Source organism: Canis lupus, chromosome 9 (assembly GCF_011100685.1).
Source record: "Canis lupus familiaris isolate Mischka breed German Shepherd chromosome 9, alternate assembly UU_Cfam_GSD_1.0, whole genome shotgun sequence".
NCBI lineage: Eukaryota > Metazoa > Chordata > Mammalia > Carnivora > Canidae > Canis > Canis lupus.
Genome location: NC_049230.1, coordinates 54,871,028 through 54,885,434, shown reverse-complemented (window position 1 = coordinate 54,885,434; position 14,407 = coordinate 54,871,028). Strand labels below are relative to the sequence as shown.

Genomic DNA, 14,407 nt, shown 5'->3' with positions numbered 1-14,407 from the left:
AAGTTCCCAGCATCATCTTCCAGATGAATTTAGGAGCTACATCTTTGCCTTCCAGTGAGATGCCCACCCCTGGGAACAAACCCATTTCTACCCTTGCCAGGTCACATCACCTCCAAAGTGGCTTCCTCACTGTTAAAACGCAGATAGTAACTCCCATCTCAGAGGGCTGTTCAACGAGATGGTGGGCATGTAGGCCTGTGGCACATGGGGGTGCACAATTCAACGAGCTACTTCCTTCCCCTTCTGTCTAAACTCCCTGGCCCTCCTGGCCTGCACTCTAACCCCTGTGGGATAGGCCTGTGTAGACACTCAGCTGAGGCCCCCCATCTCCTATACACATGTACACATGCTACAGAGACACCCCCTGACCCCCATCTGAGCCCTAAGTTCTAAGCCCGTTTTCCCACTAACTGTGACTTCGGACAAGTCCCCAGTCTCTGCCCTTTTCTAAGCCTCTGTTTGACTCCACAAAACACATCTGTACAAAGAGGGGCTGGAGTCTAAGCTCCAAAGAGGCGCCTTCCACACCCACTCTGCCCAAGTCCCCATCAGTGATCAACACCACGGCGTGAAGCAGAGAGAAGGAGCAAATAAGAGCCGGAATAACTTAAAACTTTATTATGGGTGAAGAGTACTAGCTTGGAGGACTCAAGCCTAAAGACTACTACTTCCCAAGGTTATTGAACTAGATAAGAAAAGGGAGGGATGCTGGAGCCTTCGCTGGGGCCAGTGCAGGGCTGGGGCTCAAGACCAGTGCACTGATGGACTCTGTCCGTTGAGTCCCAGGCAAGTCTGGGGAGAATATGGAGGGGGCCCAAGACTATGACCCAATCTAGGGAGGAGCAGGGAGAGGCCCAGGTCAGGTCCACCTCACCACCATGACAGGAATATAGGCACTGTGGGAAGTGCTCGTGAATCCACCAGGACCAAGAAAGAGGGCTCTTCCTTTCTTCCATGAAAGGGGGCATCCCATGACACAGAGAAGGGGGCCCAGGCTCAATCTACACCCAACCTGGGAATGGCTGAAACCCAGATAAAGAGCAAGCAGGAACCAGGTGGGGCAGGGTGGAGCAGGCGACGTCAGGGCCTGAGCTCTTCCTTCCATTTTTGCAGCTTCTCATCCATGGCCTGCAGTGTGGACTCATCCTGTGCGGACACAGATGGGTCCTACCCCTCTCCCCACACCACCAACAGGCTGCAGGGGTCTGGAGGAGGCCCGCCCTCCCTTCGGACACCCGTCCTTTACCTTCACAAAACAGAAGCGGATATAGTGGTCAAAGTGCTTCTGATGTGGCCTGCTGTAGAAGATGGAAGTCGGAATGGCCGCCAAGCCCTGGGGAGGAAGAAGTGCACGTCTCAACACAGCCCCACAGCATGGCAGACCTTGGCTGGTGGGGGGCAGACAGAGGGCTTCCCACGAGGGGCTGGGGGAGGGGAAGTTAGCTTCCATGCAGCACCTCCCAGGGCTGGGCCAAGTCAGGGGAAAAGAATGGCAGAGCTCGGTTCCCAGGCCCTCCCTGCGTACAGAGGGGAGGTGGAGGGACGCCTGGGTGGCTCAGTGGTTGAGCAGCTGCCTTTGGCTCAGATCATGCTCCTGGGGTCCTGGGATGGAGTCCTGCATCGGGCTCCCTGCAGGGAGCCTGCTTCTTCCTCTGCCTCTCTCATGAATAAATAAATAAAATCTTTAAAAAAAACAACAACAGAGGTGAGGTGGAGGCTGCGAGCAGGGAGTGCCACCTGGCAGGTCAGGGCACAGGACAAGAAGAATAAGCCTTAGGGTCAGAGCTCAGAGCTGCACGAGCTCAGGCTGAATGCATCAACTCCGCACCCGAGAGGGCAGGGATTCCTACCAGCCTGCCCCAGCAGCTTTTGGCAAATTCCAGACAGACTCCCCATTCCTTGACAGAGATGCACCCCTGTTCCAGGGCTGATGGCAGACGCTGGGCTGGATTTGTGCCCAGCCTGTAAAAAAACACACAGGGGCCCCGGCAGAGCCTGGCCCACCTTGTTCTTGATCATCCACTTGACGAAGCGTCTGTCGTAAGGCTCATCCTTGTCACCAGGCAAGTCAGGCATCTTCTTCTCTGGGGACAGAAGCCACGCTGAGCCCTGGGTGGCCTCCAGCCCCCACCCCATCCCCGGCCCAGCCTGGTCAGTTCTGCTCACTGAAGTCTGAGATGTCTGCGATGAAGAAGTAGCTGCCCTGGGGGATCACGGGCTTCAGGCCTACAGACTGCAGGCTTCGTATCATGTGGTCCCGACAGCGCTGCATGGCTTGTGGGAACTGCACAAAGTAGCTGCTGGGTTGGCCAAAGTGCAGCTGCTCATGTTGGAAGCTCTGGGCTACTGCAGCCTGGGGGGGTTGGAGAGGGTGCACAAACAGGTTGGGGGGGATGATCTGACCCTGGGGCTCTGTTATTGCCTCTCCCCCCACAGTGGGGTCCCCTGCCTCTCCTCACCTGGCCCTGCGTGGGGCAGTGATAGATAGAGTTCTGGTGCACGGTGCGCAGGTGCTTCACGAGGCTATCTGGGCCCAGGACCCAGCCCACCTGGACCAGGAACACAGGGAGGGGGTGAGGCCCTTCAGGACTTGGCCATACTCCTTCTTAATTCTTGGCGCAGCCTTGCCTGCCCAGGATCGTGGGGGGAGGTGGTACCCCAACCCTCATCTACTCACCTTCCAGCCAGTGGCGCTAAAACTCTTCCCAGCGCTGCCAATGGTCAGGGTGCGTTCCCACATGCCAGGGAGGCTTGCTGCCCAAGGCCAAAGAGAATAGTGACTGAGACGGAAGTGAGGAGCAGGGGAGGGGTAGTAGCTGGGCCCCGGTGGGCACTCGGGCTCTTAACCCTCTAGACCGGGCTCTGTGCTAAGCTATTTACAGGGCTTATTTCGGCTCATCATCATGAGAACCCTGGGAGCAGTGCCATTGTGTTCTCCGGCTCTCAGAGAGGTAAAGCCGCTGCCCCAGATCACACGCACGACCTGTGTGGCTCTAGATCCAATCACGGGGCCTGCACTGACTCCCAGATTGGGCTCAAGGCCCCACTACAAATATCCAGGGGAATGGAGGCCCCCAGGCTGGCGTGGCTCACCAATGCTGGTGTGCTGGTAACCATCGTAGACCAGCCATTGGTAGACCTCATCGGTGATGCATATCACGTCGTGCTGCTGGCACAGGTTGGCCACCAGCTCCAACTCTGCCTTGGAGAACACCTGTGGGGCCCACCCCCAAACAGAGAGGCCTTCTCAGAGAGATGAACAGATATCATTCCTTGCAACACTGACCCTGGGAGGTCTGCTGCAAGATAATACGAAATATATATATTGGTCTCTGCACCCAGTTCCTGGCATAGAGCTCCTAAAACCCTTGTGGTGACAAGGAGCAAGGAGCATCTCTTGTGCTAATATTTGGTCTTTGACCCTGACACAGGGCTCCTGAAACTCTCACCGAATTCCTAAGTGATAAGAGCACTAGAAATGTGTTTTGTTCTAATGAGATGACTCTGGGTAGACACCTGGGTGGCTCTAGGGTCAGGGCTGGTCACCAGAATGCCTAAGCCATGATCAAAAGCTTGGATTTTCATCCCCACCTTCATCCTAAAGAGAGCAGAAGGGCTGGAAATGGAGTTAATAATAATTGATTGTGGGGCACCTGGTGGCTCAGTTGGTTGAGCATCTGCCTTCAGCTCAGGCTGTGATCCCAGGGTCCTGGGACTGAGCCGTGCATCAGGCTCCCTGCTCACTGGGGAGGTTACTTCTCCCTCTGCCTCCTCTCCTCCCCCTGCTTGTATGCTCTCTCTCTCTGTCAAATAAATAAATAAGATCTTTAAAAAATAATAATTGATCATGACTATGAGAGGAAGCCTTCATAAAATACCAATAGTACAGTGTTTGGGGTGCTTCCAGATTGGTGAACACATCCATATACTGGGAGGGTGATGCACCATAGCTCCTTGGGACCCTCTCAGACCTCACTCTGTGTGTATCTCTTCCTCTGACGTTGTGTCCTTTCTCATCTGTATAGTTTCTCATCTCCTTTAATAAACTGATAAGCCTAAGTAAGTGTTTTCTGAGTTCTGTGAGCCATTATGGCCAACTAACAGAACCCAAGGGGGTGATGGGAACCTCTAATTTATAGCCCATTGGTCAGAAGCGCAGGTGACAAGCTGAACTGGCATCTGAAGGGTGGGCAGCCTTGTGCAGCTGAGCCCTAGCCTATGGGATCTGACATTACCCCAGCTGGTGTTGCAGAATTACTGGGTGTGGGACGTCCCACCACCAGGGTCAGAGTGTTGTAAGTGCAGTGGTCACGTGAGAGGAAAGACACTCAGTTGGATAACTGGAGTTTCTTCTGCATCACGTCTCTCACATTACCAATTTACATATGAGAAGGCAATCTGAGAGGTGAGGTTACCCCAGGGTCTTGGGGGAGCCAGGGAGGCACCCAGGCTGCTACACCACCAGCACTTATACCTTTCACACCCTCCCTGGGGATTCCTGCCCCTGTCCCCAGGACCTTGGGGAGCCTCGGTCCTCAGAGCTCATTACAAGTTGCCCTCCTATTTCACAGATGAAGAAACTGAGGCCCAACGCAGCATATCAGTAACACAGCAGGGACTTGAACCCAGTCCGGAGGGGTCCCTGGAAGGAGGTCTCTCAGGTACCTTTCCCACGGGGTTGTTGGGTGTGTTGAGGATTAGGGCTTTGGTACGAGAAGTAAACTTGCTGGCCAGCTCTGTGGGGTCCAGCTGCCAGTTGCTGGCGGAATCCAGTTCCCCATCCTGGGTGGGGCTCTGTAAGAGGAGGTGGGAGGGAATGGCAATTAATTACAGACCTGGCATTCAGCTCCAAGGATCTCGCCCTCCTTCATAGGTATCTGTCCCCAACCTCTCTCCTCTGGGAGTCTGGATATCCCTCCCCACCCTGGAGAAACTGGCCTCCTTTACCTCCTTACTTTTTTCCCACCTCCCAAGGGCCAACACAACACACTCCTTGGACCCCTCTGCCTACAAACATCCCGACCAGCATCCTTACCGGCTTCAGGGTCACAAACACAGGGTGACCCCCTGCCATCAACGTCATGGGTTCATAACAGTCAAAAAATGGCTCTATGATGATGACCTAGCAGAAGGACCAGATTAGCTAGTATCAGCATTGCCCCTCGCCCCTCATCCCTACCCAGCCCAAGCCTTGCTCCCTCACCTCGTCTCCTTCATCCACCAGGGCCTGGAAGGCTGTGAACAGGGCCCCGTAGGCACCCACGGTCACCAACACGTTCTTGAGTGGGTCTATCTCCTGTCCCAGCAGCTTCCCAAAGAAACTTGCCAGGATTTTTGTCAGAGGTGGGTAACCCTGTCAGGACAGCAGCGGTCAGCTGGTCAGCCGCCTGCCTGGCTCAGTTTGCACCCACCCTCCCGCTCAGCCGCATCCAGGCAGTTCTAGCACTCTCTAGCAGCAGGGCTGAGGCAAAGTTCACTCCTACAGGGTGAGTTCTTTCATCTCCTCCACCAGCACTGGCCATCAGGCCTGTTCTGTGCAGGCCCAACATCCAGGGCTGGGATTCAGTGGAGAACTGGACAGAGTACATGCCTTGGTGGAGGCCTCCACTCCACTCCACAATTTAACCACCTCCCTCTTAGTTTAAGAAGCACATGTGTACCATCTGCTCATCCCAGCAGCCTTGCAGTACCTGTATTATTTGATCCCCACCATTTGGCAGGTAGAAAAACAGAGACCCAGAGACAAGAAGTGACTTGCTCAAGCTCATGCACAGTTAAGGTGCAGGAATAGGATTTTATTATGGAAGCACCCCATTGAGAGGAAGACTGGATTCATATGCCTGTTTGCAGAGGACATTTATAAAACACTCAGGTTGAACCAAATGACTGAAACCTCAAGGTCTAGAACTTCACTAAATAATTCACTCAACTGGACTTGACCATGTAAAAATTAAAAATTCCTGTACAGCAAAATATACTATGGGCAAAGTTAAAAGACAAAACTAAGAGAAAAAGGTATACAAAAACAAGAAGACAAAGATATAGACTTAACTAAAAAAAAGGAGCCAGTCCTGAAAGAAAAATTACCGATGCCCAATGCACATAGGAAAAGGATAATGATAGAAAAAAAGCAAATAAAAGTAACAATGAAATATTGCTATAAGAATATAATATCAATATGAAAGACTGATAATGCCGCCCGTGGTTGGCAAGAGTATGAGACTAGTGTGTTGGTGGGGATGTGAGTAAACCTTTTTGGAAGGCAGTTTGACAACATCCATCACAGGTTTAAATTCTTACACCCTGGGCAGCCTGGGTGGCTCAGCGGTTTAGCGCCGCCTTTGGCTTAGGGTGTGATCCTGGAGACCCAGGATCGAGTCCCACATCGGGCTCCCTGCGTGGAGCCTGCTTCTCCCTCTGCCTGTGTCTCTGACTCTCTCTCTCTCTCTCTCTGTATGTGTGTCTCTCATGAATAAATAAATAAAATCTTAAAAAAATAAAAAAAATAAATTCTTACACTCTCTGACTCTCTAGTTTTACTTCTAGGGATTTGTCTGAGAGAAACGCTTACATGTGTGTACAACGATATATATCCAGAAATATTCACTGTGCCATTGTTTCTAATAGGGAGATAGCCAAATTGGGCCATTAGGGCAGGGCTGGTTCAGGAAACAATGGCACAGCTATGCAATTGGAATACTAGGTGGCCCTTAAAAAGGACGAGGCTGTTCTGACATGGAAAGTTGTCCATGACATGCTGTTTAGTGAAATAATCAGGTTACAGAGCATTATTCATGAGTCCAATTGTGTTAAAAAACCCAAATCTCGTATGTTACATATATGCGAGTGTGTGTGTTCAAATAAGCACTTTAAAAAGTTAAAAGTTGGGAATCCCTGGGTGGCTCAGCGGTTTAGTGCCTGCCTTTGGCCCAGGGTGTGATCCTGGAGTCCTAGGATCAAGTCCCACATCGGGCTCCCTGCATGGAGCCTGCTTCTCCCTCTGCCTGTGTCTCTGCCTCTCTCTCTCTCTCTCTCTCTCTCTCTGTGTCTCTGTCTCTCATGAATAAATAAAAATAAAATCTTTAAAACAAAATAAAAAGTTAAAAGTTTAAAAGTCTAAGAGCTCAGTCAAATAGCAAACTCTTGGCCATAATTATCTCTGGATGGTGGAACTGGAGGGAATTTCCCCCCAGGTAATTCTGAGGCATACCAAAGTTTAAGAACCATTTGCTGCTTTACTAAACCAAGGACTGGCAAATATTTACCCTGTGACCTTTATAGAAAGAGTTTGGATTAGAGTCAGATCAGTCAGCAGCTTGTCTTTCAGGACTCAGCTTAGGTGTCACCTGCTCCAGGAAGCCTTCTCTGTTCTCCCCAGATTTCATTCCCTTCTTCCTGCTTCCACAGCATTCCATCCTCCCCTATTACAGCATATCAACTGCCTTGTTTTGTTTTGTTTTGTTTTGTTTTGTTTTTTTGCCTTCTTTTCCTCCTAGGCCCTGAGCTCCCAGCTCATAGTTTTTTGTCTATCTTTCCCCAGACCATGAGTTGTCCCAGAGCCTGAAACAGAGAAGACACTCAGTGAATACTGAACCATAGCCACACTAAATTCTCAGGACTTTGCCCCAGAACCCTGACACCCACGTAGGCATGATGCTCAGAACGGCTTGACCCTTCCTCCCCCGGGGCCTCCTTGAGGCCTGTGTCCCAGGGCCCAGGTGAGGCTGGGAAACTCACAAACGCCTTGGTGTACTGGTTGAGCATGAAGTCACTGCTGAGAGCCAGCTGAAAGGCTTGAAGTGCGAAGTCTGGGGGTGGGAAGTCGGGGAAGCCTTGGCCCAAGTTTACGGCATCATACTCGCTGGCCATTTTGGTGCACTCCACCCTGAGCAACAAATAGAGAATTGATACCAGCCCACCCTGACCTGGACTTACACCTGTTTCCAGGGCAGGATGAACAGTGCACCAGGCTCATTCCAGAAAAACTAGACAGTTGGCATCTGTCCCAGCCTGAGATCTGCTTGAGGGCCAAAACTGGTCCCTGCTTTGGGATTCCCTGGGCCAAGCACTGTGCCAATCCCGTGTCTCAGCCCAGGGGTTTTCAAACTTCCCAACCATGATCCACAATAGGAAATCATCTTCACATCACAAACCTCATAGAGCACAAACACGGAATCAATGTTATCCTTCTGGCGTGATCTATGACAGAATTTCCTATCCTATCCTATTCTTTTTTTAAGATTAAAAAAAAATTATTGGGATGCCTGGGTGGCTCAGCGGTTGAGCGTCTGCCTTTGGCTCAGGGCGTGATCCAGGGGTCCGGGATCGAGTCCCACATCAGGGTCCCTGCGAGGAACCTGCTTCTCCCTCAGCCTATGTCTCTGCCTCTCTCTGTGTGTCTCCCATGAATAAATAAAGAAAATCTTAAAAAAATAAAAATAAATTATTTGTGGGGGACAGAGGGGCGAGGAAGAGGGAGGGAGGGAGAGAGAAAGAGACAGCATGAGCAGGGGGGAGGAGCAGAGGGAGAGGGAGAAGCAGACTCTTCACAGAGCAGGGAGCCCAATGGGGTGTTCGATCCCAGGACCTTAAGATCATGACCTGAACCAAAGGCAGACGTCTAATTGACTGAGCCACTCAGGTGCCCCCCACCCTCTTTTAAAGTTTTACTTATTTAAGTAATCTCTATACCCGGTGTGGGGCTCTAACTCATGACCCCAAGATCCAGAGTCCCATGCTCTTCATACTGAGCCAACCAGATGCCCCTACCCTACTCTATTCTTTTTTTTTTTTTTTAACGATTCCAAACACTGTTTTATTATTGGCCTAGAAAACTAGATAACCCACGGGCCCTGAAAGGGATGGAAGGGTGGGTTTAGTCCTCCTCTTCGTCATCACTGGCTCCATTTTTTTTTTTTTTTTAAGTAGGCTCCATGCCCCACATGGAGCCCAATGTGGGATTTGAACTCACACCCTGAGATCAAGACCTGAGGTGGGATCGGGAGCCAGATGCTCCACCAACTGAGCTCCCCAGGTGCCCCTATCCTGCTCCATTCTTTAAAAATATTTGTTGAGACTTCCTAAGTGGATATTTCACTGACCAGAGTTTGAAATGTGTGCTCAATAAACTTCCAATACATACGAGGCATGTCCTATTCCTGAGTCACAATGGGGATGGAAAGCTGAGGTTGGCAATGATCTACCCAAGGACTCCCAGTCAGTGCACTGCCCAGTCAGCCTTTGATTCTAGACCATTAGCCTGGACAGACTGGGGCCCCCACCAGCCCTCCCATTTGCCATTTCTGGCCCCCCAACAACCTTTCTTCTGGCCCCGGCTGGTGACTACCTCTTCAGGGAAACAGGCCTGAGAGGATAGATGTCCTGTACATTCTCCCCAGGCCTGTTTCTGCTCTGCCCTGCCTTTGCAGGAGACTTGGCCTCTTCTGGTGTCAATCTTCCCTTCTGTAAAATGGGGTGGTGGGCTCAAGAGTCTTGCTGCCTCTCCCAGCCTGCCTTCTTGTCATTTCCTCCCTCTGAGTTGGACTCTACCTTATCTGCCATAGCCTACGATGCTGCCCAGCCCCTCTCACACATAGGACAGAAGGTGGTACAAGCAAGAAGGCGGTCAGACACTATAGGGGTTTGGGGACTGGCTCCTCTGTCCCAAACACCATGGAGCACCAGGTGGAAGATCTTTGCAAAACACAATGTGTTTTGTACATGAGAGGAGTTTGAAAGAAAAAAAAAATGGGGGGTGGAGGGAGGAGCCTGGGTGGCTCAGTCTGTTGAGCATTCAACTCTTGGTTTCGGCTCAGGACCTAGTCTCAGGATTGTGAAATTGAGCCTTGCACTGTGCTGGGTGCTGAGCATGGAGCCTGTTTAAGATTCTTTTTTTTTTTTTTAAGATTTTATTTATTTATTCATGAGAGATACACAGAGAGAGAGAGAGAGAGAGAGAGAGGGGCAGAGACACAGGCAGAGGGAGAAGCAGGCTCCATGCAAGGAGCCCAACGTGGGACTCGATCCCAGGTCTCCAGGATCCCGCCCTGGGCTGAAGGCAGCGCTAAACCGCTCAGCCACCCGGGCTGCCCATGTTTAAGATTCTTTCTCTCTCTTCTCACTGCCCATCTTTCCCCCATTTCCCACCCCTCCCTCACAAGCACACCTGCTCTGTCTTAAAAAAAAAAAAAAAAAAAAAAAAGTAAAAGAAACAACAGAAAAACAGCTCCATGTTTTGTAAAAACAAGAGCTAGCAACTTTTTTTTGAAAGTACAGGGGGGTAGGGGGGTGACTGGATAGCTGGGTGGGTGGAGCAAGCAGCTCTTGGTCTCTTGTTGATCTCCTGGTCATAAGTCTGAGCCTCTATGCTGGTGGCCAAAGGTTGTGGGGAGGGATTAGGAAAAATCTACACATTTTTCTTACACACCTTCCCACTGCATCCATTGTATTAGTAGTAACAATGGACACACACTTCTTTCATATTTAGAACAAGAAACAAAGAAAAGAAATTAACCTCAGCAAAAGTCCAGTGCCGAGCTGCCTGTATTTTACCTTATATTACTCTGTACTAAGTGTGAAATAAAATAGTCCCTGGAAAGCCCAAAGCCTGGGGCCTAGGTAATGGCCACTGCTTTCATACAGCCTTTCGCCCTATCCTCCCAAGGCCCTTCAAAGCAGATGTAAGTATCTTCATTTTGCAGCTGTGGCCGAGGCTCAGAGCCGGTGCGACACTGGCCCCCCCGCGCCTCGGCCAAGCGGGGTGACGCTGAGATTCCAGCCCAGGCCCGCTGCTTCTGCTCCCACCTCTCTGAGGCTGTGGCTGCAAACCTCGCAGTCCGGGCACGGTGGCAGCCCCGGGAGCCGCCGGGCGACAGCAAACCCAGGCACCTCCAGCCCGTCCCGCCCGCACGCGACCCGGCCCCGCGGAGCTCACCAGGGGTTGTGGTCAATCCCGTCCAGCCTGCGAGCCTGCAGCCGCGTGGCCATGGTGAGCTGGAGAAAGAGCAAGCAGCAGGTCAGAGAGGTGGAGACGCCACTCCTGAGACCACAGCCCCTGAGCGACAGACGCCGGCCTGCACTGGAGCGCGGGAGGGGCTTCAGCCCGCCTCGCCGCCCGGCCGCGCCCCTTCCCTGCGCTGCACCTGCTCGGCCCGCCAGCCCCGGCTCCGCGAGCCCTGAGGCTCAGACCAGGTTGGGCCGGGCTGGGGAGGCAGAGAGCCGCGGTACCGTGGAGAACGTGGTGGCAGCACACTGCCCTCAGGCGCTCTTGCTAAACTCAGAACAATATATTTTTTTCAATTTATTTATTTATTCATGAGAGACAGGGGGGGGGGGGCAGAGACACAGGCAGAGGGAGAAGCAGGCTCCACGCAGGGAGCCCGATGTGGGACTCGATCCCGGGTCTCCAGGATCCCGCCCTGGGCCAAAGGCAGGCGCTAAACCGCTGAGCCAAGTAGGAATCTCTCTAAACTCGGAACAATCTGGCTGGGCCCATTTTGTAGAGGAGAGAAATCCCTCCCCCCCTTTTAAAAAATAGCTTTTTTAAAGTAAATTTTACACCCCACATGGACCCTGAGACCAAGAGTCTCATGGTCTACTGACTGAACCAGCCAAAATCACCTGTTAGAAGAGTTTTTATCATTGTGATATGCCGACATCAATAAAACGGGCTACAAAGTAGTATGTACAGTATAATTAGGTTTTGTAAAAAAATGCACCCGAACATATACTTGTGTATACATTGTACATTTTTCTATGACTATACGTGAGCAGACAAAAAAAGTTTGGAAGGGAAATCTAGCAAAATATTAACAAAGGTTCTCTCTGCTTGAGATCATGATGGAAAATTTTATTTGAAAATGAGAGATGGATTTTGGTAATACGTTTTCTATTGTGGAATTATAGGTGATTTAATTTAATGTGTGTGCCTTTTTCTTTTTTAAGTCTATGTATTTAAATGATGTCTACACCCAACGTGGAGCTCGAACTCATAACCCTGAGATCAAAAGTTGTATGCTCTTCCAACTGAGCATACAACCAGGTGCCCCATGTGTGTGCTATTCCATGCTTCCAAATTTTTTGTATGGAGATCACACCATATTTGACTGATTCTGACAGGTGCATTTTTTTTTTGCCTTGCACATTCTCCGAATTCAGATGTGTCTCAGAATCTATAGCAGGAGGTTAATTGACATTCCCCCCGCCCCTTACTAGTTCATATAGTAACAATGCATCTTACATTGATGGCATCATGGTTTCAATGCTATAGGAATTACTTTTGAATTGGGGATGCATCATATTTTTAAAAAATAGAGGCGTGCTTGGCTGGCGCAATCGGTAGAGCATGTGACATTTGATCTTGGGGTTGTGAGTTTGAGTCCCACATCGGGTGCAGAGATTACTTAAAAATAAACTCTTGAAAAATGTACAGTGCAATGAGTTGGGGGGGAAGGTAGGAGACACAAATTGGAGTGAGGGAAGTTTGAGAAGGTTGGGATGCAGTAAGGAGTAGGGGATACAAAAAAAAGGAGTAGGGGGTACAGAGGCATATAGAAAGAGACAACAAGGGATCCCTGGGTGGCGCAGCGGTTTGGCGCCTGCCTTTGGCCCAGGGCACGATCCTGGAGACCCGGGATCGAATCCCATGTCGGGCTCCCGGTGCATGGAGCCTGCTTCTCCCTCTGCCTATGTCTCTGCCTCTCTCTCTCTCTCTCTCTGTGTGTGACTATCATAAATAAATAAAAAATTAAAAAAAAAAAGAGACAACAAAAGAGATGAATGGAGGTGAATGAGTATAGGAGGGAGGTAAAAATAATGGGGGAGCCACAAAATTTGGGGAACTCAAACGAGTGACCTTTAAGTATGTCACACAGTAATTGCATAAATGAAGAAACAGTGCCTGTTCTTGGACTTGTGTATAATGTATTCCTCAGACAACATCTATTGAGCACCTACTGTGTATCAAACACTGGGGTAGGCTTACAGGATGATGGGGAGGCAGTAGCGCTCTGCAGACCATTCAAATGCAGAGCTACAAGTTCTACATTAGAGGCAAGCTCAAGGAAGGGTTCTCATCTAGGCTACAGTCAGGGAAGGCTTCCTGAAAGAGGAGGCTCATGCACAGTTTTGAAGCCAGGACCATGCCAGATCACAGAGACCCTGTGTTTAGGCAGCAAAGCACATGGGGCTAGAGCACTTACAGTCTGGTGCAAGCACCGAGTGAGAGAAGTTCCAGCCTTCTTTCTCTGGAGGGGCCCAATCAGGTGCAAAGAGATGGCTGCCACATTCCTGAACATGCCTCCCAGAGCCTTGGGACACCGGCGGCTTCTCCTCCAGGGGCTGAGGAGAATGTGGAGATCACTCTGGCCAAAAAATGACTTCTGGGTCCCCACAAACAGCTCTAACAACAACAACAACAACAACAACAACAACAACAGCAGCAGCTAATATTTATTGAGTGGTCACTGTGTGCCAGGCATGGCGACAAGTGCTTTATTGCATGATTATCTTTCATACCTACAACCTCCTAACCCCCAGCAACCAGAGTGACCCTTTCAATATGTAAATTACTTCTAATGAAAAAAAAAAAAAAGATTCAGGTGAAGATCATGAATGGCCCCTAACATCACAGGGAGAGTCAACTCTACAGTATGTTCTGACTCTGGAAACACACACTAACACACACACATACACACATACCTCTTGCAAATTTTTTTTTTTTTTTTTTTATTTATGATAGTCACACACACAGAGAGAGAGAGAGGCGGAGACACAGGCAGAGGGAGAAGCAGGCTCCATGCACCAGGAGCCCGATGTGGGATTCGATCCCGGGTCTCCAGGATCGCGCCCTGGGCCAAAGGCAGGCGCCAAACCGCTGCGCCACCCAGGGATCCCACCTCTTGCAAATTATTCCTGTGCTAAAATTAAATCTAAATCAGATCATGCCACTGGATTACTAAAACACAAGGGACCAAAGAACATGTTAAATGACACCATGAAGAGGTGGTGTACAAATGACGGTTTCTTCGATAAATAAAGCACATGGGGATAAAGGTCCAGGGCATAATAAATTAAAAGAAACTTAAAAGACACACTTAAAAAGTGAATGCTTTGAAAAGAAACAAAAACATTGGAGGATGTACTGAAAAAATTTCAAAGGTTACTGAAAAGCAATAGGAACCAAGGAAAGGGGATCCCTGGGTGGCTCAGCAGTTTAGTGCCTGCCTTCAGCTCAGGGCATGATCCTGGAGTCCCAGGATCGAATCCCGCATCGGGGTCCCTGAATGGTCCCTCTGCTTATGTCTCTGCCTCTCTCTCTCTCTTTCTGTCTCTCATGAATAAATAAATAAAATCTTAAAAAAAAAAAAAGATATCCACAGGCAGAAGAATGATTTTGGACCCCTACCTT

General features: G+C 50.2%; 1 protein-coding gene across 8 annotated transcripts in view; it reads right to left on the bottom strand.

The window, feature by feature from the left end:
- Positions 1-591: 591 nt before the first annotated feature.
- KYAT1 (kynurenine aminotransferase 1) overlaps positions 592-14,407 on the bottom strand; it is a 36,584-nt gene continuing 22,768 nt past the window's right edge. For 2 of the 8 annotated variants that reach the window (XM_038549112.1, XM_038549114.1), the window contains 13 exons: positions 13,200-13,399; positions 10,934-10,992; positions 7,738-7,885; positions 5,204-5,353; positions 5,036-5,122; positions 4,666-4,794; positions 3,094-3,214; positions 2,678-2,754; positions 2,460-2,549; positions 2,167-2,353; positions 2,005-2,084; positions 1,247-1,333; positions 592-1,146 (listed from right to left, as the gene is read on the bottom strand). In XM_038549112.1, the coding sequence (XP_038405040.1) occupies positions 1,081-1,146; positions 1,247-1,333; positions 2,005-2,084; positions 2,167-2,353; positions 2,460-2,549; positions 2,678-2,754; positions 3,094-3,214; positions 4,666-4,794; positions 5,036-5,122; positions 5,204-5,353; positions 7,738-7,885; positions 10,934-10,992; positions 13,200-13,399 (1,481 nt within the window). In that variant the 3' untranslated portion in view covers positions 592-1,080. Of the gene's footprint in view, positions 1,147-1,246; positions 1,334-2,004; positions 2,085-2,166; positions 2,354-2,459; positions 2,550-2,677; positions 2,755-3,093; positions 3,215-4,665; positions 4,795-5,035; positions 5,123-5,203; positions 5,354-7,737; positions 7,886-10,933; positions 10,993-11,141; positions 11,206-13,199; positions 13,400-14,407 lie in introns of those variants that run through there. The other 6 variants (XM_038549115.1, XM_038549116.1, XM_038549117.1 and 3 more) reach the window with 4 other exon arrangements.